This window comes from Saccharomyces cerevisiae, chromosome V (assembly GCF_000146045.2).
Source record: "Saccharomyces cerevisiae S288C chromosome V, complete sequence".
Taxonomy (NCBI): Eukaryota; Fungi; Ascomycota; class Saccharomycetes; order Saccharomycetales; family Saccharomycetaceae; genus Saccharomyces; species Saccharomyces cerevisiae.
Window position 1 is genome coordinate 314,007 of NC_001137.3, and position 14,297 is coordinate 328,303.

The following is a 14,297-nucleotide window of genomic DNA, read 5'->3' on the forward strand; positions in this document are numbered from 1 at the left end:
ATTGACTTAAAATAGTTGAAGAGCGATTTCTCTTGCAAAAAAAGGTGCTAACCCTTCTTACTTTGGTTTATTTTCGTGTTGGAACAAGTAGTACAAAAATATACAGGCGAGTTGATATAATAACATTATGTGCGTTCTCATCGTATACTTAGGCACATCTCTTATACGCTTATATATAATTGCAACAGTAACAGAATAATGAAACTGTTAAAAGCAATATGTAGACAATGACGCAATTGAGTTACAGATCCAATATATACGTGGAAAATATGAGTTGTTACACTGAACATGTTATATTTACCTGACATACCACTATATTGTACTGATGATACTTAAGACGTGCCAATTGCGCGTGTTATATGAACCTCTCCTTCATAGTATAGGAAGATGTACTTTCATTCTTAATTAACACCACCTTTGAATAATTTATCATCAGTAACTTTCAATTAACAAAAAAAATAGGAAAAAAATTTGAAAAAACCTCAAAACTATGTACATATTGAAAGGAGTAAATAATCAATTTTTACTTAAAACTTGTCATAGCTGGTTTCAAGTATCAGCTCGGCCAAGTCCTCCATGATGCGCTCTTCACTGGTACTTGTATTTTCGCTATCACCCTTCCTTCTTGAGTTGCCTTCAATGTCCGCTAAATCTTCCAGTAATATTTGCTTCAGCCTCAAAAGGTGCCTTCTGGCAAGAAACTTCTTTCTTTCCGTGCCTTTTAAACTGGCTATTTCCTCACTGTCCAGTGACGGAAGCTTGATTCTCTCGGTTAAAACCTTGACTAAACGAATTCCCTCCAACGTAACAAACCGCTTGTCTTCTATGCTCGCTTTAAATTCCTTCCCGAACTCACCATTCAATAAAGATTTCAAGTATTCATCTAGTATACTTTTCAGTTCCACTGTAGACACTTTATCATTCATGTTCAGATTTTTAACGATAGGAAACAGGAACTTCCATGAATTAAACCTGTAAACTTTGCCGTTCAACTTTGATGAGTATGTGGCCTCTACGCTATCTATAAACCCCCGAATCTTGTGCAAAGTAGCTTCAGCATTTGATGCATCTTTGTTTATAACGGCCTTGAGACTTTGTCTTTGGAATGCGTTGTACACCAAAATTAACGTCCTCCTGGTTATTGAGATTTGTGCCGACGAGGCTACCCGTTCATAAATGTCCAGACACTCGTCGCCGCAAGTGATGGGCCTCGTTGTTATGACAGTTTCCATGTATTTGTGGTATATGCTCTGATCTAACATTTGGTTGTTCTGTGCCTCTAATGTCTTAAATATTTCCATAGCAAGATCATATTCCTTGTTTTTCAAACAGTAATTCATAAACAATCCCACAACATGTTTGTTGAGAGGAAATGGCTTATTGATGTTCCAATGACTTAGTGGAACTAACGTAGGAAAATCGCTTTGTGTCAAATACTTCTTGAAAATGGTCTTATCAAATTGAAAATATTCACAGAGGGCCCATAGTCCCATTCCTTGCTTCTCAATCTTTGGTGACTTCTGGCTACATATTACTTCACAGTACTCAAATAACAATTTAGAATCGACACAATAGTCTGGTATTTTATTCATCAAATCATTGAGTACCACCATAAAACGTTTCTCATCGGCAATCCTGGTACAAGATCTTATCATTAAGGTATATGTAATACTATCCTTTTTCAAACCTGGGCACTTTTTATTAAGAAGTTTGAACACTAGTGTTTCATCGGTACAATTTATCAGTGCCGCCAAAGCGGTATTATATTCTATTTCCGTGAGCTCATTTTTGTCACACAAACTATCTATAGTCTTCAAAACAAGTTCTCCGTATTTTTTTGAGACCAAATTTTCTTGTTTTGAGAGCCCATTAAAGAGGATTGTGATGGAATGTTGATCAATAGGGACTCCCCATTTTTTTCGCCAATTGAAGATATCTACAGCACTTTGTTGGGACTGCACAACTTCGATATAATATTTCATAATCAAATTCATCCCAACGACGCCTTTCTTTTTAGCTAGCCTAGCCAAAAAGACAGCTTTTTCCAGTTGTCCTCTTTTCAAAAATTTTTGAACATCATTGGCGATTAATTTGGAATCACGTAACTGTTCTCCATTGACGCCTAGTATGGTATAAAAGAGTCTCTTATCTTTGGTTAAGGATAGGAACTTCAAGTCGCTTTGGCTAGTTGGCCCCAGTTTTGTATCTGCTAATGCCTCATTATTTATTTTATGAAATTTTCGAAGAATATGAAAAGCTTGATCCTTGGGGTATGCTGTCTTTTGCAGTTTTTTCAATTGTCTTCTTTTCTTAGAATTTATCCTTTCCAATTGTTTGGATGTTTTATTTAATATGAAACCGTGACGTTCTAGCTCATGTAGTCTTTCTTTTACTTGAGTTTTCTGTAGATTTGTCAGTGAATGAAAAGATCTTCTCAGCAGATGCTCTGTGAGATTAATTGCAGTGTTTATTCGGGGTAGCATTCTAGTAAATATACAAGTGTCTACACCTATTCTTGAAGACTGCGATGACTTTGAGGATGATTGATTCAGATCCTTGGTTCTCAGCTGTCCTTTTGTAATTTTTAGACCCATCTTTATTTTGCCGTAACTAAAAATAAAAACTAAAGAGCAGTGCCCAAGAAGAAGAGGAAAAAAACAAAAAGAAAGCTGAAGAAAAGTATCTCAAGATATTTTCAGTAAATTTTTTTTTTTTTGAATTTTCCGTTTAATATTAAAAGACCTTAAATCGATAAGTTATGTATCTGTATATACAGGGTGTACTCAATTTAGCAATAACATTACAGTGGTGCCACTTGGTCCTCCTCGAATTTTGTAGATAAGCCATTTTGCATGACATTTTCTAAATCGTCAATTTCTTTCACTGCTTCAACAGTTAAATTAGTGTAAGTATCTTCACCAATGGCTATGTCATCTTCAATTCTTATTCCGACGTTTCTAAAGTAAGATGGAAATGATTCCTCGTTAGGAATATATAAACCCGGTTCAATAGTAATAACTTGTCCAACCTTTAATGGTTCGTACCTGGAAACTTTAGGCACATCGTGAACATCTAGACCTAAATTGTGTCCAATATAGTGCGGATACAATTTTTCAACATTCCAACCGGAGACTTTATCTATGCCCAAGTTTTTCAATTCCTGTTTCATGAGTGTGATACTCTTTTCATGGATGTCGTGGAGGGAATAGTTATTGCTAGCTTTACATAACTTAATGCAATCACGCTGAACATTTAATACAGCTTCGTAGAGATCTCTTTGTGCATCAGTGAATTTCCCACTATTGGGCCACGTTCTCGAAATATCAGCACAATAACCACCCAAGGAGCCAGCAGCGTCTACAAGAACCATTTCGTCGTCAAACATCACATCATCGTTTCTTGTGTAATGGATACACAAAGAATTCGAACCAGTAGCGACCACGGGGATATATGCGTCCTTATCGCAACCACCGGATATAAACTTGTAATGAAGAAAGGAATCTAAAGTTCTCTCATTCCTAAATCTTTTAGCAAAGGCTTGATTGAACGATCTTCCTGATATTTGGCCAGCTCTCCTCATAATTCTCAACTCTTGAGGGGACTTGATCTTACGGAACTCTGCAATTCTTTTACTGATGGGTTTGATGGTCTTATTCGCAATGGAATTCAATGATCGATTGCTATTCCCACTGCCATCTAACAGGCTCTTGATGTGTTTAAAATTGGACGAACTGGGATTAGAAGTTGATAGCATATCAAAATAGATGAAATCATTCCTGTTAATTATTTTGGGCAAATATTTAGACAAATCGTTAATGGAAGCAGATTCATCGGCATTGAAAATTTCTTGAACACCATAAACCCCAGACCTAAATCCTTCCCACTTTTCAGCAAACGCATCCTTTGGCGGAACCAGCATGTGGAAAATTGTATCACTTAAACTATCCGTTGGCTTTTCTAAAATCATGACCGAATTAGGTTCATTCCAACCACTAAGATAAAACAGGTCATTTTCCTGTTGGAACGGATAAAATACTGCTCCAGATGCAAATTGGATATCGTTACCAGCTAAAATCACACAACTTTTGGGAGGCAATGTTTCCGCCAACCTAATTCTTCTTTCATAGTATTCCAAGGCTGAAATGCCTGGTGTCAACTCGCCCGACTTTATAAGGAACGGCCTTGTCTCATGCAGTGGTTGGCCTGCCTCAATGGGGATTCTGACTCTATTAGTAAAAGTATTACTTTTATGCTGTTCCAATGGCGATACCAACTTCGAGAAGTATCTTTGGCAAGATTGCATAGAAAACCGTACTGGGTTTATCCTATGTAACATATCAACAGAAAATGACCACTTTTCCTATTAGCTTTTTCTATTATATTCTTTAGAATTGGTGGAGTTTCTTGCGCAAACGATCCACTTTTGCAGTGCAGTAAGTGATCCCTATACCAGGTGAGTTGATATATATTTACTGTATCTTGTACTATTTTATGAACAAGAAAGGCTATTACTCACAACAGTTTTGGTTTCAGTCAAAGTTTATGTGTGAGTGTGAGTGTGAATGTGTGCGTGTTGCATAATTGCATTTGGCCTTTCCGAGAAATAAGTCATTCTTTATTTTTCTCTCTTTACGGTTTAATGGTGCGGCTTTCGTATCTGCGTCTCATCCTTCCCCCTTGCCGCTTGTCAGAACTCTCTAGCTTGGCGATTCTCTATCAACCTGTTATTCCAATTCTTATATCTACCATTACCTTCCAGCATTTTTTCAAATGTGTTCACACGCCCTGTAACGTTTATATATAAATATTTTAATATTTAACTTAGCTTATGCATATATAGTTAAAAGGGATAATAACAATAAGAATAAAAAACACAAACTGCTGAGATAAGAAAAGGAAGCGAATAGTTAATAATGCCTGATTCATCACATTCAATAAGCTCAAAAGATGTTGCATCTGCCATCTCTCTCTATGATCAGTCCATTTACACTAATAACAGGTCTACTAACCTGGACTTAGATCAGAGATCAATGAGCCCTTCCAATATTGCCTCTGGTGAAGATAGGATAACGAGAACGAACTCAGGTTGCTCCATCACATCAGGTGCCTCCATGATTGCCACGAAGGATGGTATTCAGGGGATTAATGTCAAAAGAGATGGGATTCCGAAATATTCACTTAATTTATTGAATTCCATGGTTCGAAAACAATATGATCACAATAATGGAACAAAGTCTCCTACCCCGAAGACTAGCAATATGGTAGACCCTAAGAACAAAAAGAAGAACAAAAAAAAGAAGAATGACAAGGATGACAAATACAAGGTATCGCATGATCAAACCGAAAAGTTTTACAAACTCAACACCACTTCCAACTCCAATCTCACCTCTGATTCTACTACTTCGTTATCGGACCAGTTTTATTTCCAGAAAAGTAACGCTGATTCTGCTCCATTAGACAATGCAAATTACCCACTCTCCGACCATTCCCCCTCCCTAAACTCTATGGATAATACTACAAAGCATAGCAGCAATGTGCACACTTGAATCACGTGAACCACAGTAACCTAATTGCTCAAATTTTGAGAGTTAAAGGAAAGAATAAAATATATAAATGATACGTTTATACCCGCTAAAAAAAAAAAATATAAAACAAAAAAAGGATCTCATAAGACGATTTGTTGGGATATGTCCACATCTTTCGGCTATATACTACATTTAGCTGTTTCCCGTTTCTTTGTATTATTCCCTTCTTATGTATAACTTTTACTAGTAATAATTATAATAAATATTCGTTTTGAAACATGGTAATTTCAAATGTTCAATGTATTTTCGGGCCGATTGCTGACCAGCGACACTTTAAGCCGAACTGTATTTAGTAGACTCCCTTTTCTCATCAGCGAAGAAGAAGTAGCAAAAGCTGTTTAGCAAGCAAGACAGCAATACGAAGACCAAGCATGATTAGGTACACTGTTGCTGGCCATTCCAGAAGGTGTGTAGTAGGAGCTTCGAAAAGAGTGGGTGCAATTAAATGTATCACCGTCGCCGCCACCAAGAGATTTATCTCCAATAAGCCAAACGAAGTTTTTACCAAGCTAACGAATGACAATGATCCAAAGAGAGATGCCTTTTTCAAATATACGTGGGGCTCATGGCTTAAAAATGATAAGCAAGAAAAGGAAAAAAGATTCACGAAGTTTTCGATTGAAGGTTTAAATCGCATTCTCAATGACATCTACATTCAATCTAATGAAATGGCTAAGGCCCCCGACGGTAAGATCTTACCACCAGTGTTTAACAAGAACTTGACCGTTTCATTGGTCAATAACGTTGTACCAAAGAATATAGGTAAAATCAACCCAAATGAAAAAGTTCAAGTAACCACATTATCTAGTATTCACGAAGGTAAACATCACAGAATATACAAGGTCGACACGAATTTGAACAAGGCATTTATCTTGAGGATTCCTTATCCGCTGGAAAATGAAAACACTCTATCCTACAGAATAAGAAGTGAAGTAGCAACCATGGATTTTGCTGACTTGAAGTTGGGCATCAAAGTTCCCAAGATTTTTTGTTATGGTGTCAATTCTTTGAACCCTGTAAGGCAGCCTTTTGTCTTACAAGAATTTATCGAAGGAGAACTCTTGATGAAAGATTGGGATCCATTGATTGAAGACGGTTCCTCCAATCAAAAAAAATATGACAATGTTATTAAACAAGTTTCTGATTTTCAGTCGAAGTTAGTGTCATTGAAATTAAATGCATTTGGATCCATATATTTTAACAATGACTTAAAAGACGGAAATGAGAAGGAGTTTGTTAAGGAAGACATATACGATGGGGAAACTAATCCGGATCTACAAAACAGATGGAAAATTGGGCCATCCGTGGAAAGATGTCTCTGGAGACATAAATCTCACTTGGATTTTCATAAACAAATGAAACCTTTTTTGGGACCATGGCCAAAGAAGTCTCCAATGGATATAATTAAAAATACTGGCCTATTGGAAGCTGAAAATGCTAAAACTAGAATAGCCATGAAAGAGGCAGGAAGTTCAGCTGAATTGATGTATCCTCGAACTTTGAAGGAGCAAATAACTACCTATGAAAATTTAGCTAAGATTGCCCCGGATTTATTCAACGTCAAAACAAAGGCCATTCCAAATATGCAGGAACTATTGTCACCACGTTTGTTTCATCCTGATCTAGACCCCATGAATATTATTGTTAACAAAGAAGCACAAGAAGCCTATCTATTAGATTTTGAAGGAGCATGCACAAAACCTTTCATTTTACAGAATTCGCCACAATTCATCGCCTATGATGGGCCCAAGATTTATGACTTAAAGGAGGACATAACCGATTTTGACAAATTATCTGAGGCGGAAAAGGTGCAATATCAGTTCATGTACAAGCGCACCCGTAATCAACATCAATGGGAGAAAAAATTAAATGACAATAATCCTAAATTAATTACTGCAGTTGCCCCACCTGTTAAGCTACTGAGAAGCCCATATATTGCAGCTGTCGAAAGAAAAACGGAAGAAGAGTATTTACTTATTGATGAATCACTATTGCAATTGAAGGAAGTTTGGGACATCTTTGCCCAGAATGAGTTAGTGAATCAGAAAAAGTTTCCTCTAAACTATAGTAAAGAAGATATTGAAAGACATGTTGAGGATTTGCAAAAATTACACGAAAAGCTAATCTCTACACCATTTGCTGCCACTCAAGGGTGGATTCCTCAAGATATGTTTGATCAACTATTAAATTCCGGCAGTATTGTTAAGCAAGAGAACGGAGACTACACCGTGAAGCAACCTGAAGCTACCAAATAATCTATACTAAAAATGAAATATTTTTTTGTTTTCTTTACCTCATTCAACTGTATAGAACGTTATAACAAAATAATCAAGTTAAAACCCTTTTTTGTACACAATGGAATCTCTTCCATTTACTAATCAACTTAACAATGCTGGATTGGATATATTGATAACGTTTTAAAAAGCGTTGCGTGATGTTTGGGTGCAATTGGCGGAAAAGCGGAACTTTCAAATTTACGATAGGTGGAGATACATCTCCACCTTTCTCCCCATTATCTTTGAATTTTCCTCAAATATATAAAGAGAACAACAAATCCATAGAAATGCCATTGTTTAATCCTGATTATCTACATTGTTTTAGTTTTTTACTCACAATCGAGTAATGCCTTTGTTTGGCCAAGCTATGTGCAAATATCACAAATTAAAAATTTGGTTAAGCAGTTAGGCTGGACCTAATATTTTAGAAAAACCTAATTTTTTTTGTGGACCCATTTTCGATATTTACTCACAAATGGAATTCAAGGGGAACAACTTCGGTCTCAGCACTTTAATTATTCTTCTCGTTCCCACCTAATTTCGCAATTTATTGTCCTTGACTTCTACCACGAGAAAAAAATTAAGAAAATGCAACGCTGCCCGTGCAGGGTTTTCTGAGCGGGATGAAAAAATCAGACAAATATCCAAGTTATGAGTAATTACTTTGTTGGAAGGAGGGAGCAGAGGATAAGGAAATTCTTAAAACTGTTATGTATATAAAGGAAGAACCATTTCTAGTTATTTCACTTTTTGATACTTGTCAACTATCTTAGTAAAAATACAGAACTCTATAAAGAACCACAGAAAAATCGACAGCAATGACAAGCATTGACATTAACAACTTACAAAATACCTTTCAACAAGCTATGAATATGAGCGGCTCCCCAGGCGCTGTTTGTACTTCACCTACGCAATCTTTCATGAATACCGTTCCACAGCGCTTGAATGCTGTAAAGCACCCAAAAATTTTGAAGCCTTTCTCAACGGGTGATATGAAGATTTTACTATTAGAAAACGTTAATCAAACTGCTATTACAATCTTCGAAGAGCAAGGTTACCAAGTCGAATTCTATAAATCTTCATTGCCCGAGGAAGAGTTGATCGAAAAGATCAAGGACGTTCATGCTATTGGTATCAGATCAAAGACTAGATTAACTTCAAATGTCTTACAACATGCGAAGAATCTGGTTTGTATTGGTTGTTTCTGTATCGGTACCAACCAAGTTGACTTAGACTACGCTACCAGCAGAGGTATTGCTGTTTTCAACTCGCCTTTCTCCAACTCAAGATCAGTAGCAGAATTGGTCATCGCTGAAATCATTAGTTTAGCAAGACAACTAGGTGATAGATCTATCGAATTACATACCGGTACATGGAATAAGGTTGCTGCTAGATGTTGGGAGGTAAGAGGAAAAACTCTTGGTATTATTGGGTACGGTCACATTGGTTCCCAATTATCAGTTCTTGCAGAAGCTATGGGTTTGCATGTGTTGTACTACGATATTGTAACTATCATGGCCTTGGGTACTGCCAGACAAGTTTCTACATTAGATGAATTGTTGAATAAATCTGATTTTGTGACACTACATGTACCAGCTACTCCTGAAACTGAAAAAATGTTATCTGCCCCACAATTTGCTGCTATGAAGGATGGCGCTTATGTTATTAATGCTTCAAGAGGTACTGTCGTGGACATTCCATCTTTGATCCAAGCCGTGAAAGCCAACAAAATTGCAGGTGCTGCTTTGGATGTTTATCCACATGAACCAGCTAAGAACGGTGAAGGTTCATTTAACGATGAGCTAAATAGCTGGACTTCTGAATTAGTTTCATTACCAAATATCATCTTGACACCACACATTGGTGGCTCTACCGAAGAAGCCCAAAGCTCAATCGGTATTGAAGTGGCTACCGCATTGTCCAAATACATCAATGAAGGTAACTCTGTCGGTTCAGTCAACTTCCCAGAAGTGGCATTGAAATCATTGTCTTACGACCAAGAGAACACTGTGCGTGTGTTATACATTCACCAAAATGTACCAGGTGTTTTGAAGACCGTCAATGATATTTTATCGAACCATAACATCGAAAAGCAATTTTCCGATTCAAATGGTGAAATTGCTTATTTAATGGCTGATATCTCTTCTGTTGACCAAAGCGATATTAAAGATATTTATGAACAACTAAATCAAACCTCTGCTAAGATCTCAATTAGATTGCTATATTAATATGCAATCGATTCTCATACTGTCAACTTTTTGAACATGATTAAAAGTTTCCTATAAAATATTAAAAAGAACCAAAAAAAAAATGGATAGAAGAATGCTTGAGGCAATAATAATGATTATCTATTTTATATATACATACATAATCATTTAAGTTTTTTTTTTAAAGATATTTCGATTTAGCCGAATCTGCTCAATGCCTCTTCGATGACATCCTTGTGGTCTTCTGAAATTAGGCCTTGTTTGATTTGGTGGTTTCTTTTACGAATATTTTTCTCCTTATCCAGTTGTTTCTGTACTCTTAATTTTCTTTCATCAATAACGTTTTGAGTCTTTTTACGCAAAAAGGAACGCAAACCCGAATTCTTACCTTTCACATCAGGTTTTACATCTGGAATGTCGCTGTTGGTTTTGGCTTTATTATTAGCATCCATTGTAGTTTGCGCCAAATCCTTAGCGTTTAACCTTATGGTAGAAGACCTTTTATCCACTGAACCGATGGAATTCGGATCTAAAGTAATTGTATCTGCTGGCAGTTTGTTCAATAGGGTTCTGACTTCCTGTTCCTGTCTTTGTTTTTTGGTTTCGAATGGGTTTAATTCTAAGGCATCGTAATTGGCTTCACCTGCACCAGGTACAATCAAATTCGTAATACCCGTTTGATGGCCTACACCTAGTAAATCTTCAAATGGTACGAATCCCAAATTTTCTACTTTGTTTCCGGCAAACAAATGTGACATGTAAGGGGTGTTTCTATGTGGGTTCCCTCCCATGGACCCGAAGCACGGTTTACTGTCTCCACTTAATTTTAAAGCGTCCTTCCACAACGTAACGTGAGGGCCCCTAGATAATGCCAATAGACCAGTATCTGAAATGGAAACGTTTGTTCCTGGCGTCGGTAAGCTTTCCACAGAATGTAGTTGCTTGAAGTTTCTGATATCCCAAATTTTCATCGACCTATCAGCCCCTGTGGTTGCCATGTAATACCCGCTTCTATCGATAGCAATGCTGTTCACTGGTCCTCTGGCAGAAAGTAATTTTACTAATGGTTCAGGCATGGATGGTGACCAGAGGGATACTGTACCGTTTGAATGACCTAGATGCATCACAGCATTCCATGGGTTTTGTGCCATTGCCATAGTTGGCCCAGCTTTGGTCCTCAATTCCGAGACCAACTGGCCAGTGGAAACATCGTGGTACTTCAACCAACCTGTCTCACCGGCAGTTACGAGCAGGTAATGATATGGTAGAAAATCTAAATGTCTTGCCTCAATATGTTGTTTCAAACGATGTAATTCTGTACCTTCGTGATCATAAATAAATGTATATTTTTTTTGCGCTACAGCAAAGTATTGTTCGTTTTGCAAATATGTCGCTGAGTGACAGGTTTCATTCAAAAACAGCTCAGCACGAAGTTGTCCCTTTCTCCAGTCCATAGATGCTACGTGACCTTTGCGGCCAGTAATCAAAAGATGCGTACCGTTTTTTGCATATTTTATATGATAAGGGCCGAATTCCTTCAAAGATAAATCCAAAGCTTTGTTTGCAGTACTGACATCCACACTCGATTTGATTTCCGATTGTTGCACTTTGAAAGTCTTTTCTAGCTCATTCTCAGGTTCCAAATAACCATTGGACTCGGGTAAAAGGTAATCTGTTGCCGCAGCAGAAGATACCGCCTTTTTATATTGCTCGTCTATTTTTTTCAAGCCTGCTCTTAGTTTTTTATCCTTTGTTTGAGTATGATTATTTTTAGCATTATTAGTATATGTGGAACGTTCAAATTTATTCTGGTTTTCTCTTTCTTTTATCTGGCGTCTGTGACCGTTCTTCTTGTGACCCATTGTGTCGTTGGAATCTGGTTCAGTTTCTTAAAGCTAGGATACTGAGTTTTTAATGCTATATATGGATTTTTTTTTACTATTGAACTCCAATTCAGTTCTATACATCGATTTTTCACGAACTCATCGCTTAGAAAATTTTCTTACCGTTTTTCTTTTTTTTTCAATTACCTGAAAAGAAAGCCGGGAATAATGTCGGGTTATGAGAACAATGTATTATATTACTGAACTATCTAGAATTTATAAGTACGTCAATAAGCCTAAGACAATTAGCACAAACGAAATGTCAGTGATTAGCATGGACAATAGATCCCAGTATTGCAAAAGGGTAATTAGCTTCCCCTTCAGGTTGGCGACGGGAATTACTCCCTCGGGCACCAGTGAAACTAACTTGACAAGTTTATTGGTATCTTGTAAATTTTTAATCTTGCTCTTGTGTTCCACATTCTTCAATAGCTGGTAGTAGATGGATATGGAAAGGAACTCAAACGTGGCAAAAATTCTAGTGAAATTCGATGGGTTCCGCAAAGGTGCAAACCAAGCTGATTGAGTAAATGCATAGGCCGGCCACACAGAGGAATTTGGTCTTGTGATTAGGTATAGATAGGGTAGTAGGAAAAAGACCCACTTCACAAGAATGGTCCAGGCTTTCAGTCTGTTCAGCAAGTAATCATGGTAGTCCAAAGCAGCTTGATTGATCGGGGCTGCAGGAGCCGCTTGACCAAACGATGGTGTACCCTCTGCACTGGGCATGCCAGTGTTCATAGAACTTAGTAGTGAGAGTAGATCGGGCGTAGAGGAGTCCTGAGGGGTACTTTTACCCGTACCTTGGCCTTGCATGGCAGCGAGCTGTTTCAATAGGTCCAATTGGGGCGCTACGTTGCTATCTTCTTTGATATCTGGAGTAGCCGAATGCACACTCGCAGGTGGTGTGGTCTTTGCAGCGCTAGGAGCGTCTAAAGGTGATTCTGCGTTCAAATGACTGCTTGCCTGCCCGGTGATTTTATTAAGCCTGGAGCTGGCACCTCCATTGCTAAACTTCTTCTGTCTCCTTTCCCTTAGTAACCTGCGCTTTTCCGCCTCTGTTAATTCAGACATATTTCCTAGAGCTACGTTGCTGATGCTACAAACATGGAAGAGCTCATTTGTACATATCCATATCATTCAAATCTTTTCATGTTCCTATTCTTGTTCTTTTGTCCCAGCAAACGCGCACGGCGGGGTCACCCCAAATTTTTATTTACCTTATGTTATAAGAGCAACCATCTCATCCCCAAACTTCTCCCTCCCTCCCTTTTCACAAAGAGAGTAATGCTCAACCCAAGTAGCCATCCGCCTTCCCCGGATTTTCCCACAGGATCTTCTGCAAGTCCTAGGGTCAAACTGAGACCATCCACGTTGTGGGCACCACCACTCACAGTATCCTCTGACTTTGCGGCTTCCAGTAGTTCTACTGCCCCTGTCACCGTCACAGATAAACCTGTCACACCCGCTGTATCAAAGCGGTATCAACCTTAACTCAGATTTTCAAGAAACAGAATAGCACATTCTCTAACATCAAGTTATCATACCAATATATAACACAAATTATGCATAAATAGATAAGTAATATGTCCCTCTGCCCCTGCCTTTCCCTTTCCAGATGCTGGCATCGAAAGTAAGGCATGTATTTGTATGTAAGTTTTTTAATTAATAGTCTTCTTCTTTCTTATCAGTCGTGCTCTTCTTTCCAAATTAATAGGTTTGAATCTTATCGGAATCACCTGGAATTCGTTCTCATTACATGGCCGCCCACCATGCACCTTTACATTTCGTATTTCTTTCCTCTCTGCGCTATATCTTTGGGAAAGATTTGCAATCAAGGCAAACACCCGCTTGTCCCCTTTCAATTCTTGTGTTATTTCAAAAACCATCCTTTCATAATATATTTGTATTTCTTTCGCCCTGGACTCTACCAGTTCATATTTAGAACCTTCCACATATCGTCCAATTCTGCAGCCCACATCTTTTTCCACCACGATACGGGAAACAGAATGGGTCCTTGGATTCTCGCTAAACAGTCTCTCTATTCCCCTGTTCAAAACCCTCAAGATATTTGTTTCCCGCAACAGCTGCAATTGCAATTGATCAATCCTATGCGAAAATGCCGAGTTTATGTTATTCAAGACGCATTTTAAAAAATTCACTAGCGGCTCCTTGAAATTCATTATGTCTGATGAATATGAAAACCTTTTCCTGACTACCAAGACTCTTTAACTCTTCTCTCTTTATTGCATATTATCTCTGCTATTTTGTGACGTTCAATTTTAATTGACGCGAAAAAGAAAAAATAAGAAGGGCAAAAAGAAAAAGCGCAGCGGGTAGCAAATT

The 14,297-nt window shown here is 37.8% G+C and overlaps 10 protein-coding genes and 1 non-coding gene across 11 annotated transcripts, besides 1 other annotated feature; 6 read left to right on the forward strand and 5 right to left on the reverse strand.

Annotated features, from left to right (window-relative positions):
- Window positions 1-527: 527 nt before the first annotated feature.
- On the reverse strand, window positions 528-2,594 carry MRX1 (Mrx1p; the record flags this gene model as incomplete). The annotated part of the gene is made up of 1 exon (NM_001178968.1): window positions 528-2,594. The coding sequence occupies one exon, from the start codon at window positions 2,592-2,594 to the stop codon at window positions 528-530; it is 2,067 nt and encodes a 688-aa protein (NP_011000.1).
- Window positions 2,594-2,801: an origin of replication (ARS515; Autonomously Replicating Sequence).
- On the reverse strand, window positions 2,801-4,336 carry ICP55 (aminopeptidase; the record flags this gene model as incomplete). The annotated part of the gene is made up of 1 exon (NM_001178969.1): window positions 2,801-4,336. The coding sequence occupies one exon, from the start codon at window positions 4,334-4,336 to the stop codon at window positions 2,801-2,803; it is 1,536 nt and encodes a 511-aa protein (NP_011001.1).
- A 303-nt stretch (window positions 4,337-4,639) lies between these two features.
- Window positions 4,640-4,804, forward strand: YER078W-A (uncharacterized protein; the record flags this gene model as incomplete). The annotated part of the gene is made up of 1 exon (NM_001184548.3): window positions 4,640-4,804. The coding sequence occupies one exon, from the start codon at window positions 4,640-4,642 to the stop codon at window positions 4,802-4,804; it is 165 nt and encodes a 54-aa protein (NP_878068.3).
- Window positions 4,805-4,913: 109 nt separating this feature from the next.
- YER079W (uncharacterized protein) lies at window positions 4,914-5,546 on the forward strand (the record flags this gene model as incomplete). Its single annotated transcript, NM_001178970.1, has 1 exon — window positions 4,914-5,546. One exon carries the CDS (start codon window positions 4,914-4,916, stop codon window positions 5,544-5,546), a length of 633 nt encoding a protein of 210 aa, NP_011002.1.
- Window positions 5,547-5,956: 410 nt separating this feature from the next.
- On the forward strand, window positions 5,957-7,840 carry AIM9 (Aim9p; the record flags this gene model as incomplete). Its single annotated transcript, NM_001178971.1, has 1 exon — window positions 5,957-7,840. One exon carries the CDS (start codon window positions 5,957-5,959, stop codon window positions 7,838-7,840), a length of 1,884 nt encoding a protein of 627 aa, NP_011003.1.
- A 365-nt stretch (window positions 7,841-8,205) lies between these two features.
- On the forward strand, window positions 8,206-8,756 carry SRG1. The gene has a single exon (NR_132168.1). It is a non-coding gene; the product is annotated as an SRG1 (non-coding RNA).
- Window positions 8,680-10,089, forward strand: SER3 (phosphoglycerate dehydrogenase SER3; the record flags this gene model as incomplete). Its single annotated transcript, NM_001178972.3, has 1 exon — window positions 8,680-10,089. One exon carries the CDS (start codon window positions 8,680-8,682, stop codon window positions 10,087-10,089), a length of 1,410 nt encoding a protein of 469 aa, NP_011004.3.
- A 176-nt stretch (window positions 10,090-10,265) lies between these two features.
- Window positions 10,266-11,930, reverse strand: UTP7 (Utp7p; the record flags this gene model as incomplete). Its single annotated transcript, NM_001178973.1, has 1 exon — window positions 10,266-11,930. One exon carries the CDS (start codon window positions 11,928-11,930, stop codon window positions 10,266-10,268), a length of 1,665 nt encoding a protein of 554 aa, NP_011005.1.
- Window positions 11,931-12,167: 237 nt separating this feature from the next.
- Window positions 12,168-13,025, reverse strand: GET2 (GET complex subunit GET2; the record flags this gene model as incomplete). The annotated part of the gene is made up of 1 exon (NM_001178974.1): window positions 12,168-13,025. One exon carries the CDS (start codon window positions 13,023-13,025, stop codon window positions 12,168-12,170), a length of 858 nt encoding a protein of 285 aa, NP_011006.2.
- A 33-nt stretch (window positions 13,026-13,058) lies between these two features.
- On the forward strand, window positions 13,059-13,445 carry YER084W (uncharacterized protein; the record flags this gene model as incomplete). The annotated part of the gene is made up of 1 exon (NM_001270744.1): window positions 13,059-13,445. One exon carries the CDS (start codon window positions 13,059-13,061, stop codon window positions 13,443-13,445), a length of 387 nt encoding a protein of 128 aa, NP_001257673.1.
- A 167-nt stretch (window positions 13,446-13,612) lies between these two features.
- YER085C (uncharacterized protein) lies at window positions 13,613-14,134 on the reverse strand (the record flags this gene model as incomplete). The annotated part of the gene is made up of 1 exon (NM_001178976.3): window positions 13,613-14,134. The coding sequence occupies one exon, from the start codon at window positions 14,132-14,134 to the stop codon at window positions 13,613-13,615; it is 522 nt and encodes a 173-aa protein (NP_011008.3).
- Window positions 14,135-14,297: the final 163 nt, after the last annotated feature.